General features: G+C 41.7%; 1 protein-coding gene across 1 annotated transcript in view; it reads left to right on the plus strand.

The window, feature by feature from the left end:
- Positions 1–16,031, plus strand: part of LOC115776620 (CD226 antigen-like) — a 92,069-nt gene that overhangs the window by 20,611 nt on the left and 55,427 nt on the right. The window contains exon 3 of the mRNA XM_030724345.1: positions 4,931–5,287. Coding sequence (XP_030580205.1) covers positions 4,931–5,287 — 357 coding nt within the window. The remainder of the gene's footprint in view (positions 1–4,930; positions 5,288–16,031) is intronic.

Here is a 16,031-nt window from a genome sequence, read left to right on the forward strand (position 1 = left end):
CAGTGCATTCAGGCGGCATATTGACAGGACAGATTGATTTGTCTTCAGTTTGGCTGGGCAAACTAAGTAAAAGAATGAAACTAGAGACAAAAGAAAAACAGTTGGGTATCCCCAACCCAACAAAAAAGATCTAAAACTGAATCTAACAGCTGAGCAAGCAGTCCTGCACCGGACTGCATCCCATCTCAGTCGAGCTGGCAGCAGAGCCGCTGTGGGTAAATGTAGATACATTAAGAGACTCTCACTGCACCTTAAATCTCCTGTGGACGAGTTTTTTTGATTACATTCATGCAACACAACATGTGATAAACCCCACATAGTGAAAACAGCTTCAGTGCGACATACACTCAAAACACCGACTGATCACAACTCCACTGTGTCACATGTCTCCCTTCAGGTTCTGAAAATTCACGTGTGTGTCTGTGTAAGGAAATGAAATTTGTGTAGGCTCATGCCAAATCACTGACAGAATGTGGTAAACAGACAGTGAGATCACGCTGGGGACTCGTGACTTTCCAGGTACCTTCAGGAGAGAATCCGACAGAAACTGTGTTCGTATCTGACATCCATGCTCACCCTGCTGCTGTGGTTAGAGCTGTTAGAGCTGGTTAGAGCTGTGGTTAGGCACATTTTATAGTTTTACGTGGCATTTGATGCAACCAAAGAGTTTTTGTGCCATTTTAACTGTTTTTTAAAAAAAACAATGTAGCTCTGAAAGGTGATGAAAATAAAAGATTCAACTATTTGTGAAAGAGGGCACGCCTTCTTACACGAGTCAGTCTTAGAGAAACACTAAACCAAATCTGAAACGGTCTCATCGGGTTACTGAGCTGCAATCAGAGTGATAATGGCTCCCTCTGAGGTCACAGTGTCACATCCTGTTCAGCCTTATCTCCTCCAGCTGATTCACAGCTGCTCAACGACTCTGAAACTTTTTTAGGCCTCCTTTTGCTGTTTCCAAAAAGTGATGTGTTTACGCTGAGACATTTCAGAAACGATGTCTGTGCACACAGAATCGCAAAATGCTCAAAAGGCTGAAGTTCCTTTTGCAAGGCCACAACCATAGCGCGCATGCGCGAGTGCGCCCTTTTCCAAAAAGCATTGTTTTCATCCGTTTACACGGAGACGGAGGCCGGAGCATTTCAGAAACGCTCCACTCTGGAGGCCGTTTCCAAAAAGTTTCGTTTTCACTCCATTCTCATGTAAACGGGAGGACGAAACACATCAAAACGTAGTCGCTTTGAAATGGTGTTGTTTAAACTGGGCCTTAAACTTTTAGTTCAGATGTTTCCTGTGAGCTGAGTCATTAGAACAAAACAGGTTCACACTAACAACGTTTGTACTTCCACTCACAGACTCACGAGGAGCTGAGCCAGTCCATTTTCATTTTTAGTTTCCTTGTTAAATACTTAAAGCAGGTCAGTGTTCAGCTTTATGCTCAGCTATAAAACCATCCTGTGTGTGTCATGATCCTGGGCCGGTGGCCCAGCGTTTTGAGTTCTTTTGTGTAGCTTTCTTTTGTTGTACTTTTCAGGTTGTTTTCTTAGTGTTGCTTTTAGTTTCTCTGTTTGTTATTTGAGTGTGCGGTTTGGTTTCCTTTGTTGTTTCGTTTTGTAATGTTGCCTTAAGTTTTCTGTGTTTAGGTTAGTATCTGTTATGTTTAGTCAGTTCCTGTTTTATTTTGACAGTCTCGTGTTCCTTGTGCTTTGTGTTTAGTTTTGCTTCCCCTTTGTCATTAGTCTCATTCATTTCACCTGTTGTTCCCAGTTGTTTCCCCTCACCCCTCGTTTCCTTTGTGTATTTAAGTCTCAGTGTTGTTTAGTTCAGTGTTCAGGTCCTTGTCAATTTTTCGCTGTGCGTTTTGGCCTCTGGTTTCGAGTTTTCAAGTTTCTAGTTTCATGTTTTGAGTGTATTGTGAAGCACTATTAATAAATCTTCACCTAACCTTGGTCTTGTCGTGTCCTGCACTGGGGTCCTCCCTGCCTTGCCTGCGCCAGCTGTGACAGTGTGCTGCAAACAGGACTTTATGCACTGCTAAGAAGCCTGATTTATGTCTTTAAATCAAATATATAGAGACACCGTATAGACTGAATTTGGCATTCTTAAAATCTTAAACTGATATATAAAGATTTATGCTCAATCATCCAGGTAGAGAAAGCTGATTCTAATGGATTTAATGTTTTCTGTGGGAGAAATTCTCCATCAAGAACAGAACTGACTTTCTGATTTCCTTCTGTTTTTTGTTTCTGTTTTTTCCCCAGCCAAGATCTTTTATAATGGTTTCATTTCCTCCAGGTGTAAATGAAACCATTATAAAAGAGCCAGACTGGACTCCATCTGCCTGGAGCCCAGACGGGATGGTTTCTGGAACTGGATTTCAGCGAGGATGACAACATTGTGTTAGGACCTATACATGAGCTCTGCTCAGAGTGTAGAAACCATGAAAGATGAAAAAGCCCATGCTCAGGCACACATCATGGTTGCATGATATCAGAATAAGATCTCAGAATGGATATTTCATGTCATTCTCATACAAAAATGCTGAAGATATCAACAGTGCGACAAAGATGAAAAAATAAAATGTCATGATTCTGTGACAGGTTTGCTGAACTGTGCGGCTCTGTTTTCTGCTCAGTTCAGCAAAACTTGTAACAGAGTTGCTCTTTCTGAGTAACAAGATTTAAGAATAACTAAGAATATTTAATGAACCTCGGATTAAAGAGGAGCAATGATGTTTATTGTCCTAGTCGTGGAACACTGGACCAGCTCGTCATCCTCTCGAGGATATTTGAGTGTGCGTAGGAGGTTGCCCATCCAGTCTACATGTGTTTTGTGGAGTTGGAGAAGGCATTCGACCATGTCCCTTGGGGTATTCCGTGGGGGGTGCTGTGGAAGTATGGGGGTGTCTGGCCTGCTGTTGTGGGCCATTCAGTCCCTGTACAGCCGCAGCGAGAGCTTGGTCCGTTTGCCGGTGTTGTGCCAAAAAGTGGTCGTCTGCCATAAAGTGATTCTGATGTTTCTGTGTGCTCTTATGTGTAATGTCTTTGCTTATATTGGTAAATAGAGTGCAGTCAGCATGATTTATGAAGGGCTTATATATAAAATGCAGAAATAACCTGTTTTTCAACAATCTTCAGGAGTCTGTGTTATTGAACCTACATTATAATCAATCCAGAGCTTTTTGGCCACTTCAAATATCTTTTATAGAACTGTGATGTTATATTTGTTGTGATTTCTGCAGCCTTCTGATTTCTGTTTAAAAAGACATTTTTAATGTCAGTGACAGTTTTTACCTTGATAAAAACAAATCTATAAAAGTCACTTTGACAAAAACTGAGTGCAGCTTCTACCTTGTGATAGAAATGCTGTTTCTGACTCAAAATGACCTGACAGCGGATCAAAAAGTATGTACTCTATGCACTGCATAGGGGCGCCGCACAAAGGGGGGGGGGGACCAAAACGATGCGCGGAAATAATGTCTCTAGTTGGATTTTCTGTATTTAACAGCTGTGCATATGATATGATCAATAACAGAGGCACGTTGTTGAATACACACACATAAAAAAGGCTCTCCAGCGCGCGCGCTTTCAGAAACGAGCTGGATCGCGACAGTTTTCATTTGAATGGCGCTATCATCTCAGGACAGGTAACTGAAGATGGAGAGGCAAAAAAGAAAGATCGTTGGGGCACAAAACAGAAAACGGAAGAGGGAGAAGGATAAAAATGTTGTTGGGATGAAAAAAACATTTCAAAGTGGTTTAAAGACGGTGTGTGTGTGAGTGCGTGCGCGCGCGCGCGCGTGGGTTAAGGTGCAAACGGAGTTAAAGCTGAAAATGTTCTTGAAAACACGGGCTGTTCTTTTTAATGGATCATTTAATGAATCTACAGCACGCTGCGCCGCTCTCTCTCTCTCTCTCTGCGGTTTGTTGTGATTTGGCGCTACAAATAAAGTTTAATTGAACTGAATTGAATGTAAGTCAGTTGTTATGAGAATGGTGTGGCCCCTTTAAGAGAGAGAGAAGGAACAGCAGTGTGACATGCGTGGGGGCGAGTGCATGTGGGAGGGGGAGAGATGCAGCGCGAGTGTGAGGGCAGATGCTAGTTGAGCACTATAGAAAGAAGACACAGTTTGTACAGCAGGTCGTGATTATAAAATAAAGCTGTTGCTCCAGCGGACAGTGGTGTCCCGTCTGTTGTTTCCACGGTGGAGAATAAGGGAGTTAACCCCGAGGTATTCGGCCCTGGAGAAGAGTAAATCTCCCCTGTGCTCTCTGACCCCGGTCTGAGAGCTGCTGCAGGAAAGGTTAACACAGTGAATCTCACCCAGCGTAGGCTTGGCACTGACAGTGGTACTTTTTTCTGAGGGAAACGCCCCCTATATATAAAGTATAAAGTAGAGGAGTTGACGGAGCACATTGATTTCCATCCATCGAGCTGTCCGCTGAGGTTTCATTAGGCAGTTAATCCAAAGAAATGATGAGCTTAATCCGGCGTGCACTCCTCTGCAGTCTGCTGATTGGCTGTGTTTCTCCGTCCGAAGGTGAGCCGTGCAGGTACTCAGGTGTTTAAATATATGAAGTGTTTTGAGTTTTCCTCTTTAACCGGTGCTAATGTTCTTTGGTGAAATGTTTACATTTTAGAAACATCGGAAAAAATTCCGGATCATCTCTCGGCTTTATCTGATCCATGGAAAGTTTAACGACCAAGTGTAAAAACAACAGACCGCTAAAACACGCATGTTTGATTGAGCATCATTAATTTTACTTTGAGAGAACAAAGGCAGCACAAACCCTCAGCAAGAACAGCAGCTAATGAAGAAAATCATTAAATCGTCTGTAACAGGACTGAGGTGTTTGTCGGAGCTGCAGGAATGAACAACCGCACTCTGATCTGTTTAACCTCTCCATGCTCCACACTTTCTCTCTTTTAGAGATAAACGTCACAGCTGAGTCTGGACAAAATGTCACTCTGACGTGTCGAGCTCCAAACAAGAACATCATAGTCGTAGAGTGGAGCAGAGCTGACCTGGAGTCAGATTATGTCCTTTTGTACCGGGATGAGCAGCTTGTTCCAGAACACCAGCATCCATCCTTTAAGAACCGGGTGGATCTGCAGGACAGACAGATGAAGGATGGAGACGTGTCTGTGATTCTGAAGAACGTGACGATTAATGACACTGGAACATATGAGTGTCGTGTCGCCCAGAGAAGAACAAACCGCTGGAAGAGAGCTCTGTTGAAGACTGCCCTAATCAGCATCATCTACCTGAGAGTTGTTGCTCCTCCAGGTGAGTGAGCAGAGTTCAGTGTGTCTGTGATCAGAGGTGAAGCTGCTTCCTGGTTGTTGATGTTTGTTTCTAAAGATGTTGTTGATGAGACTTTGTAGAAAGCAGCTGGTCTGAGTGATGTGATCAGAGTGCAGTAGATAATGTCTGACAGCAGTTTGAAGAGGAAATGGATTCTGTTCTGTTCTTCACTCATCACCTACCTGACAGCTGACACCTCACACCTGTTTCTACCTGCAGGTCCAGGAGGAACCACAGAGGATGGAGGGGAGGAGGATGTAGGGGAGGACGGTGGAGTCAGTAGAGGACGTCCTAGCCTGGCAGCTGGTCTGTCAGTTTTTGGTGTGATTTGTGTTATGGTTGTTTTTGTGATCTCTGGAAAACTGCAAAAGAAGAATTCCCCACTTCCTCCTCTTGAACAACAGCCAGTCTGAAACTGTAGCTACAAACAGACCAGAGATCCTCGGAGCATCGTCCTGTCATTAAGATTGAAGCTCCCGCAGCAGTACAGACGTGTGTCAGTGTTCCTGTCAGTCTGACTTTAAAAATGACCAAACTGAGAATCTTTGTTACAGCTGAATTGTTTGTTTACATGTCAGAAATTAAGTCTGTTCAGCTCGTCAGCTCCAGTCGTGTTATGAAGTATTTTCTGTGTAAAATCTGAAGTTATTCTGATGAAGGCAGACCGGAGGATGGAGTCAGTAGAGGAGGTCCTGGTCTGGCAGCTGGTCTGTCAGTTCTTAATGTGATTTGTGTTGTGGTTTCTTCTTTTGTGATCTCTGAAAAACTGAAGAAGAAGAATTTTCTCCTTCCTCCTCCTGAACATCGGTCTGAAACAATAAACTCTACATTTATTTTCTGTGTTGGTTTACAAGAAGCTCAGACAGAGCAGAGTTTCCTGCAGCAGCAGTAAGACAGTGAAAGCAGCAGCAGTACAGACGCGTCTCAGTGTTCCTGTAAGACTGACTTTAAAAACCAAACTGAGAAAATGTTCATTACTGCTGAACTGTTTGTTTACGTGTCAGAAATTAATTAAGTTCAACGTGTCAGCTTCAGTCATGTTATGAAGTATTTTCTGTGTAAAATCTGAATGTGTTCTTTATTCTGATGAAGGCAGCACTGACACAGTCTCTTCTTTTACAGAACAGACCGTCTCACATTATTTACCTGATATTTAAAAGCTGTGTATTTATTTCCTTCAAAGTGTTCATGTTCATTATTTTGAAAAGTCTCAGAACAATCTTCTCTATTTTTATTTGTGATTTTATTTTCAGTCAGCACTGAATTTCCCCACAGTGAGACTAATAAAGAGATTTATTACCTCACTTTGGGTCCTGTGTTAAAAAGCCCGTGACTTCCAGCACCTCCAACACTCCCTCCTCGTCCAGCTGTGGCCCTCAGAGCTCTGTGCAGACTCCAGTTTTTAAATATGTCCCAAAATGTCTTTTTTTTTTCTGTGCTTTGTAACAGGAGCCTGTTTTCTTTCCAGTTATTTAGTTTTTCTGTCATCACAAAGTCAGACTGGAAGAGTTCATTTGATTCATATCATGCTCTTTGCTTTCAAAATAAAACCATCTGAATGGACACATTTATTGTTTTGAACAGTCAGAAGCTCCGAGTGCAGCTCATGAGCCTCTGTATATGTCAAAGATAAACCTGAAAATTGAAAAGCATGACCCATCCTGTTCAGGACATTAGAGCTGATTACGCTTTCTTCATATTTCACCATATTTCACAGCATCTCGTCTGAACTCACACTGGGCTTTGTGTTGTTCAAAGAGAACTAGAATTAGATACACTCCTGATCAAAATCTTACGACCAGTTAAAAATTGCAAGAATTTGGATTTTGCACTATTGGATATTAAGAAGGTTCTAAGTAGAGCTTCACGATGCTAAAAGAAGAAATCAGCGCAAGAGACAAAAACTTTTGAGCAGGGAATTTATTGTAAACTGCATTTACACTCAAACATGATTTTTTTCAGCTGATCAAAAGTTTAAGACCACAGCTCAAAAAAAGGACTCAGTAATGAGTAGCTCCACCATTCTTGTTGATCACTTCAATCATTTAGGCATGCTTGATGCCAGTGTTTCCAGGAGGCTAGTGGGAACATTGCTCCAAGTGTTAAAGATGGCTTCATGAAGGGCATCCACTGTCTGGAACTGATGTCCATTTTTGTAAACTTCCCTTACACGCTGATAAAACTGACAGTGCAATCCTCCACGTTAACTCCACCCACGATGCAGGAAACGCGAGGTCACTGTTAACACAGTTGGAGCTCCTCTGGCAGTGTTACAGCTCCGCGCAGCTTCAGCGCTTCTTAGTACCTTTAGATCTGGAGGTTACCTGGAATATACTCAAGGCCTGTTAATGGAACAAAATGAGGGGGTGAAACAACCGCGTCCCGCCGCTGATCATGGAGGGAGATTAATGGTCACACGGGTCCACAGAGATGTCTTTAAACTGTTATCAGTATCACTTTTTACCCTTTATTTTTCTTTAGATGACTCTGACACTTTCCCAGCAAAGGGAAATATACGAAGCCTAATTCAAACTGACTGTATAAAACTGAGACTGAGAAGTTTTGAGAAAAAAGATTTTTCAGTTGGGCAGGTCCCTTTCTCACATCCTCCTTGCAGACAACGAACATTCAACTACACGTGGAGGAAGATAACACAACCAAAGCATGGCAATGATGAACGTTCTCCTGATCCTGCTGTTTGTCCCTGCTCTGGTTTCTGCCTCTGAAGCGGGGCCGGCGGTAGCATAGGACAAGGGTGGGCTCAGCCCACCCAAATCTGATTCTTGCCCACCCAATCAAAATCTCCCATACTGCCTGCGGGCAACGAATGGTACTCCCATCAAGCTACTCCTACAATAGTTTTATTTTCCACACTTTGACTTTCTCACACGCTTTCGTCACGCGTTCGTGGTTCGAGACCAGCTAGTTTGCGGGGCCGGAATTGAACCCGTTTTTCGGCCGAGCACCGAGTGTTTCGGCAGTGGAAAACCCGCCTCATGGTTCAAATTACGGCACGGGCTCCGGAACCCTGTTGGTGGGAAAGAGGGCTGATTCAGGGCTGCACCCCCCGTTTCGTGCTTTTCCTTAATCTGGGTCACACTCTAATTTCCATGTTAATATTTTTACCTCTTTTTACCATGAGCATGTATCGCGTCTATCAGTAGTAAATCTAGCACTGGAGTATCCCCAACAGCTCCCGTCCCGCTGCTGCCCGTGCTGAAATATCTCCCCCTGAGCGGGTTACCTGCTCCGTCTCCTCCTCTCTCCGATCAGCAGACAATCTACCGACTAGTTTCTCTGCATGTAATAGCACAAGCACCCCTGATGCTAGTCCTGCTCTAGCCACATCCCCAGACCCAAAGCAGGTCCTTCCTCTGGCCGTTTCAGCGCCAGGTCCTACCGTTGCGGACCTGAATAGCAGTGTGTCCACACCAGGGTTATTATAGTTAACGAACACGAACGAAATAACGAAAACTAAAATTGAAAAAACATTGTCGTTAACTGAAATAAATAAAAACTACAATTTAAAGGAAAAAACGATAACTAACTAAAACTGTATTGTGAGTTTAAAAAACTGACTAAAACTAACTGAAATTATTGTGGATTGATAATTTTTTCCCTCTCCAAGTTTAAGCTGGGAGCGCCGTCGGGCAGCTGTGTGCGTGCGTGTGCACGAGAAAGCGGCAGAGTCGCTCTGAACCGACCGGGTTCAGAGCGGGTCCACGCTGCCGCAACGCTGTGATGAACCTGTTCAGTCCTTGTGCGTTTCCGTCTACTTTATCAGTGAGAGAATAACAATCAGGAATAATAATCAAAGCATCACTATAAGGACTCACAACTGTCAGCAAATTCCTGGAGGGAGACTGCTGTCGGAATGGACGTGAGGAAATGAAGGAAGTGGAAAAACAGGGACAAATATGTTTGCAGCCAAAAAACTGAGCACAAAGAGCAAGGACCAAAAAAAGTCCCAGCTGGCACTGCAGCACACGACCACAAGGTAATTAACACACACAGCTACACAGGCAGAAATGTGGACATGAGGTCGGACACTTCTGTAGGTTGTGTACAGAGGCTGCAAAGACCCTGCAAGTCTAATCAGCGAGCATCTAACCAAACTAGCTCCAAAACAGAAGCAGCATCAGGTGGTGAGAACATCAGGATGCAGCTGGATTTGAGCTTTGACTCCTTCAAAGAGTTTGTTTTTGTCAAACACCACATGTAGGTGTTGTTAATCTACTGCACTGACACTGGAGTTTATTGTGGAGTTTATTGTAGAATTTATTGAGTTTGGGAGTTCATGTTTTTCTTTGTTTCTCCCTGTTGATGTTCATGTGTGTCCTAATTATTACACATTTAGCATGTAGTGCTTCTGTCTGTGAACTGTTGGTTGTTGAATATATTTCTTTATGGTATCTTTTGTTGAGTTTTTATTACACAATATTCACTTTTGTGCATTAAATCTTGCACCTGACAAAGTATGAAAATACTAAAACTAATACTGAAACTTAAATCTAAAATAAAAACGAGCAAAACCACTCTGAAAACTAATTAAAACTAACTGAATTAGAGAAACAAAAGTAAAAACTAACTGAAACTAAACGATAATGTAAAATCCAAAACTATTATAACCCTGGCCCACACAGCCAGTACTAGCTAACCATCGTGCCTTCACCAATACATTCCACTCATTCAACCCGGCGTGGTACCGCACTAGACCTTGGCTGGAATGCTCTGTGGCTCAGGACATGTTTCTGCTTCCCAAATGAATTTGTCACAAAGTTTGCCCAAAAAAAAAAAAACAGAAGAATGATTCTGTAGTTTTTCACATTTTGCATTTTTTTGCAGTTGCTGTTCTCTTTCTGTTGTACTGTTGTATAATAAAAAAAAGAAAACAAAAAGAATTAAAAAAAAATATGTATATTCCAGCCACAGAAGGTCACAAATCTGTACTTTTTGTGATGTCCCAAACCCAGATAAATGGAGAGGGTATATGTATATCTTTGTGCCTACTAGGGCTGTATTCAATTCCCAAAAAACAAACAAATATAGCCTAATATTTTGTGTCATATTATATATATACTTGCCCACCTACATTTTCAGTCTGCCCACCCAACTACAGTGGGCTAGAACCGGGCCTGGCGTTGCCTCATTTTCGTTTGTTTGGTGTGGCGTGGTGTCCGGTTTCCCCGTGGCTTCCTTTTCCTCAGTTGGATGTTTGCTTGGTGAGTTGTCGATTTGAATTTTTATCTTTTTTTCTTCTGAATTGTATGGATTGTATTTAAGGATTTTATTGTTTATTATTAGTCTTAAGGTGACGGGCAGCCTTATAGATGATCCGTAATATAGCACCCCTTGGTGACGGAACGAGGTACGTTTGTCTTGTTATGTGATTTAGTTGTTGTGATAATTGTAAGTTTCCTGTTGATAATGTATTGTAAATAAATTGATCGTTTTTTTGTATTTGTTTTTAAGTTTTCACGGTGCACAATGAAGTGGAAATAAAGAGTTGAAGCACCCGTCGAGACTCCCGTTTATTAACCCAGGGGCAGCTACATACCTCTTTTTTGAATCCAGCAGAAGAGGCAGAAGGTGAAGCCACGTCATCCTGCTGCAACGGGGCTGTTCAAGAAAAAGACAACGTGAATCTTGAGAGCAAGCTATGAGTTAAGAAAATGTTCAGCACAGCCAATACAGTATGTGGCTGAACCTGTTATACCTGTTACATTAGTTTACACATCCATAGCTTCCTGAACTGCACCTCTTATTTGTCATAAATGAATTAAAGTTAAAGAGCAGAATAAATGTTATAAAACCATAAATATGTGATTGTTTCTGAGAGCAGTCTCACAGTGTTGACCTCTGACCTCTGGAGGGCCCTCAGCTCCAGCTGTTTCATTGGTTGTGACTGACTGACCTTTTATTCTGCAGATTTAACAGAGAAAAGCTGCAGTGAAGCTTCTGTCGCTTTCAGTCACATATGCTCTGACTCAGGTACTCTGCAGTAACTATGATTACTGGCACATTAAAAACTGCATTATTGACACTTGGAAATAAAAGTGATTTGAATGATAATGAGGTCAGCAGGAAAACTTTATCTCATTCACTGCAGGAAATCCTGTGAGCTTCCTCACTGTCTGAAAACATGGAGACATGATTTTTGTCAGTCCACAGAAAATATTTCAACAATATTTTTATATATTAAAGTCTGTTGGATTAATGTTGATCCTCTATCATAAGATACTACTGAGGAAAATATCTATTTATTTGGGAAAATAAGAGGAGCTGTGCCTTCATGCTGGTATCATGAGGAGGTACCTGCAGCCCAATCAGGTTGCAGAAGTCCAGTTCCTCCAGGAGGGCACATCCATGCATGCTGTCAGAATCAGGTTTGCTGTGTCTCCCAGCACAGTCTGAGGAGTGTGAAGGAGATACCAGGAGATGATCAGGACTGCAGAAAGGCATCAGCCCAGGAGCAGGGCCAGTATCTACTCCTCTGTAAAAGAAAAAGAGCTGAAAAAAAATAAAAGTGCGTCTGTCACTGTCACTCTGACACATCAAACTCCAAATAGGAACACAGCTTAGAGGTCTGATCCAGAACAGCAGCATCCAGCTGTGAAGAACCAGGTGGATGTGCTGCACAGACAGAGGAGGGTGGAGATGGATGCTGACAGTGGAACATGCGAGGTTTGTGTTTTCATGAGAAGAAAGAACCATATTATTTTTCATGTGTTGGAGAGAATGCAGTCCTGCTAAACAGTAGAGACAATGCTACTGACCTCCTGATCAAACAGGAAGCAGGTTTGACATGTTCACTGCAGACTGACAGCAGCTGGACTCAGTTTGTGTTTGAATAGTTGGTCCTTTCAGTGTAGCCCTTTAACCAGTGTGCTTAACTCCAGTGTCCTGTGATTGGCTGCTGTGCAGGTGAAACTTTCTGCTCTGTGTTGTTTCCTCTTTCAGAAAATCATCACAGCTGAGTGAGGACAGAACATCACTTGGTCATGCTGAGGTTGAAATAAGATCCTCACAGGTGTAAGGTGGAGTAGAGCTGACCTGGGATCAGATAATATCTTTGTGTATCACCATGAGCGACTTGAAGTTAATAAAGGTTTTGGGAGTGCAGGGACATCACACTTTTTTAAACAATATTTTTTATTCATCTTAAATGTCATAAAATTGTGAAAAAGGCAGAACAGCTAGTTCACATCATCATGAGTATCAGCAATAAGAACATCATTAAAAATAAATTTAAAAGATTAACATTTTTACACATTTAGGTACCTACAGAAATCTGCAGCGCTGCTGTAATACAGCAGTGTGACCACTAGATGGCAGCAGACTTTAAACATGACTCACTGTGAGTCACATGTTCATGAGTTTGTAGTTTACCAGACAAGCTCCTCTCTTTCCACTGTAAACCTCTGAGTAAGACACTATAAACACCTTCATCATTTAAACCACAGCCAACAATTATCACCTCTCAAATAACCAGATAAAGAAAGATTAGTCTCACATTTTATTCACTGAAAACTGAAGAACAGATTCATTAATATCAAAAATTACTGCCATGTTAATTAGAGCTGGCTTTTTTTCTGGGTGCTGGTGGATGTCAGTGTTTAGAGTGGTGTACTAGTTCAGTGAACAGATGACCTCTGGCCTGGAAACTGAACACACACACACACTTTATTTCACAAGTCTGTTTTAAATTCAATTCAATTCGATTAAAGACCCTACAATAATACAGAGAAAACCCAACAGTCTTAACGACCCCCTATGAGCAGCAATTGGAGGGGGGGGGGGGGGGGGTCATCTGCTGTGACCGGTTGGGCTGAGGGGAGAGAAAAGACATGCTGTGGAAGAGAGCCAGAGATTAATATCAATTAATGATTAAATGCAGAGTGGAGTATAAACAAAGTAAATAAGGTGAATGAGAAACAGTGCATTATGGGAACCCCCCAGCAGACTAGGCCTATAGCAGCATAACTAAGGGATGGTTCAGGGTCACCTGATCCAGCCCTAACTATAAGCTTGATCAAAAAAGAAAGTTTTAAACCTAATCTTAAAAATAGAGATGGTGTCTGTCTCCTGAATCCAAGCTGGAAGCTGGTTCCACAGAAGAGGGGCCTGAAAGCTGAAGGCTCTGCCTCCCATTCTACTCTTAAGTATCCTAGGAACCACAAGTAAGCCAGCAGTCTGAGAGCGAAGTGCTCTGTTGGGGTGATATGGGACTATGAGGTCTTTGAGATAAGATGGTGCCTGATTATTCAAGACCTTGTATGTGAGGAGAAGGATTTTAAATTCTATTCTAGATTTAACAGGGAGCCAATGAAGAGAAGCCAATATGGGAGAAATCTGCTCTCTCTTTCTAGTCCCTGTCAGTACTCTAGCTGCAGCATTTTGGATCAGCTGAAGGCTTTTCAGGGAGCTTTTAGGACAGCCTGATAATAATGAATTACAATAGTCCAGCCTAGAAGTAATAAATGCATGGATTAGCTTTTCAGCATCACTCTGAGAAAGGATGTTTCTAATTTTAGAAATATTGCGCAAATGCAAAAAAGCAGCCCTACATATTTGTTTAATATGTGCATTGAAGGACATATCCTGGTCAAAAATGACTCCAAGATTTCTCACAGTGTTACTGGAGGCCAAAGTAATGCCATCCAGAGTAAGTATCTGGTTAGACACCATGTTTCTAAGATTTGTGGGGCCGAGAACAAGAACTTCAGTTTTATCTGAATTTAGAAGCAGGAAATTAGAGGTCATCCAGGCCTTAATGTCTTTAAGACATTCCTGCAGTTTAATTAATTGATGTGTGTCATCTGGCTTCATTGATAGGTAAAGCTGAGTATCATCTGCATAACAATGAAAATTGATGCAGTGCTTTCTAATAATACTGCCTAAGGGAAGCATGTATAATGTAAATAAAATTGGTCCTAGCACAGAACCCTGTGGAACTCCATAATTAACCTTACTGTCTGAAGAAGACTCCCCATTTACATGAACAAATTGGAGTCTATGAGATAAATATGATTCAAACCACTGCAGTGCAGTACCTTTAATACCTATAGTATGCTCTAATCTCTGTAATAAAATGTTATGGTCAACAGTATCAAAGCTGCACTGAGGTCCAACAGGACAAGCACAGAGATGAGTCCACTGTCAGAGGCTCTAAGAAGATCATTTGTAACCTTCACTAATGCTGTTTCTGTACTGTGATGAATTCTGAAACCTGACTGAAACTCTTCAAATAAACCGTTCCTCTGCAGATGATCAGTTAGCTGTTTTACAACTACTCTTTCAAGAATCTTTGAGAGAAAAGGAAGGTTTTGGAGATTGGCCTATAATTAGCTAAGACAGCTGGGTCAAGTGATGGCTTTTTAAGTAGAGGTTTAATTACAGCCACCTTGAAGGTCTGTGGTACATAGCCAACTAATAAAGACTGATTGATCATTTTTAAGATTGAAGCATCAATAATTGGGAAGACTTCTTTGAACAGTCTAGTAGGAATGGGATCTAACAAACATGTTGCTGGTTTGGAGGAAGTAACTATTGAAGTTAACTCTGAAAGATCAACTGGAGTGAAAGAGTCCAAACAAATACCAGCAGTGCTGAAAGCAGCCGAACATGAAGAATAATCTTTGAGATGGTTATGAATAATTTTTTCTCTAATGTCTAAAATTTTATTTGTAAAGAAATCCATGAAGTCACTGCTAGTTAAAGTGAAAGGAATACTCGGCTCTACAGAGCTCTGACTCTTTGTCAGCCTGGCTACAGTGCTGAAAACAAACCTGGGGTTGTTCTTATTTTCTTCAATTAATGATGAATAGTAAGATGTCCTGGCTTTACGGAGGGCTTTTTTATAGAGCAACAAACTCTTTTTCCAGGCTAAATGAGCATCTTCTAATTTAGTGAGACGCCATTCCCTCTCCAGCTTTCGGGTTATCTGCTTTAAGCTGTGCGTTTGTGAATTATACCACGGAGTCAGGCACTTCTGATTTGAAGCTTTCCTTTTCAGAGGAGCCACAGTATCTAAAGTCGTACGCAGTGAGGATGTAAAACTATTAACGAGATAATCGACCTCATTGGGAGCAGAGTTTAGGTAGCTGCTCTGCACTGTGTTGGCACTGAAGAGCATAATAATGAAGGAATTAGATCCTTAAACTTAGTTACAGCACTTTCAGAAAGACTTCTACTGTAATAAAACTTATTCCCCACTGCTGTGTAATCCATTAAAGTAAATGTAAATGTTACTAAGAAATGATCAGACAGGAGGGGGCTTTCAGGGAATACTGTTAAGTCTTCAGTTTCTATGCCATATGTCAGGACAAGATCCAGAGTATGATTAAAGTGGTGGGTGGGCTCCTTTACATTTTGAGAGAAGCCAATTGAATCTAATAATAGATTAAATGCAGTGTTGAGGCTGTCATTCTCAGCATCTACATGGATGTTAAAATCACCCACTATAATTATTTTATCTGAACTGAACACTGCTGAGTGTTAATGTTAAGGTATGACTCAGTTCTTTTCAGTGTGAATGTGATAAATGTTGGCAGCAGGTGATCATGTTTATGTATGAATAGAGTGAACCTGCAGCACTGAGGGGTTTAAATCAGTCAGTTGTATCTTTAAGCTGATCTTTCAGTGATATAAAAAGTCATAAATGAGGCTCCAGGTCACTTATCAGCTGAACAAAGACCTGCCTGTAGAGCACGAGTTTGTCCAAAAA

Source organism: Archocentrus centrarchus, unplaced genomic scaffold (genome assembly GCF_007364275.1).
Source record: "Archocentrus centrarchus isolate MPI-CPG fArcCen1 unplaced genomic scaffold, fArcCen1 scaffold_35_ctg1, whole genome shotgun sequence".
NCBI lineage: Eukaryota > Metazoa > Chordata > Actinopteri > Cichliformes > Cichlidae > Archocentrus > Archocentrus centrarchus.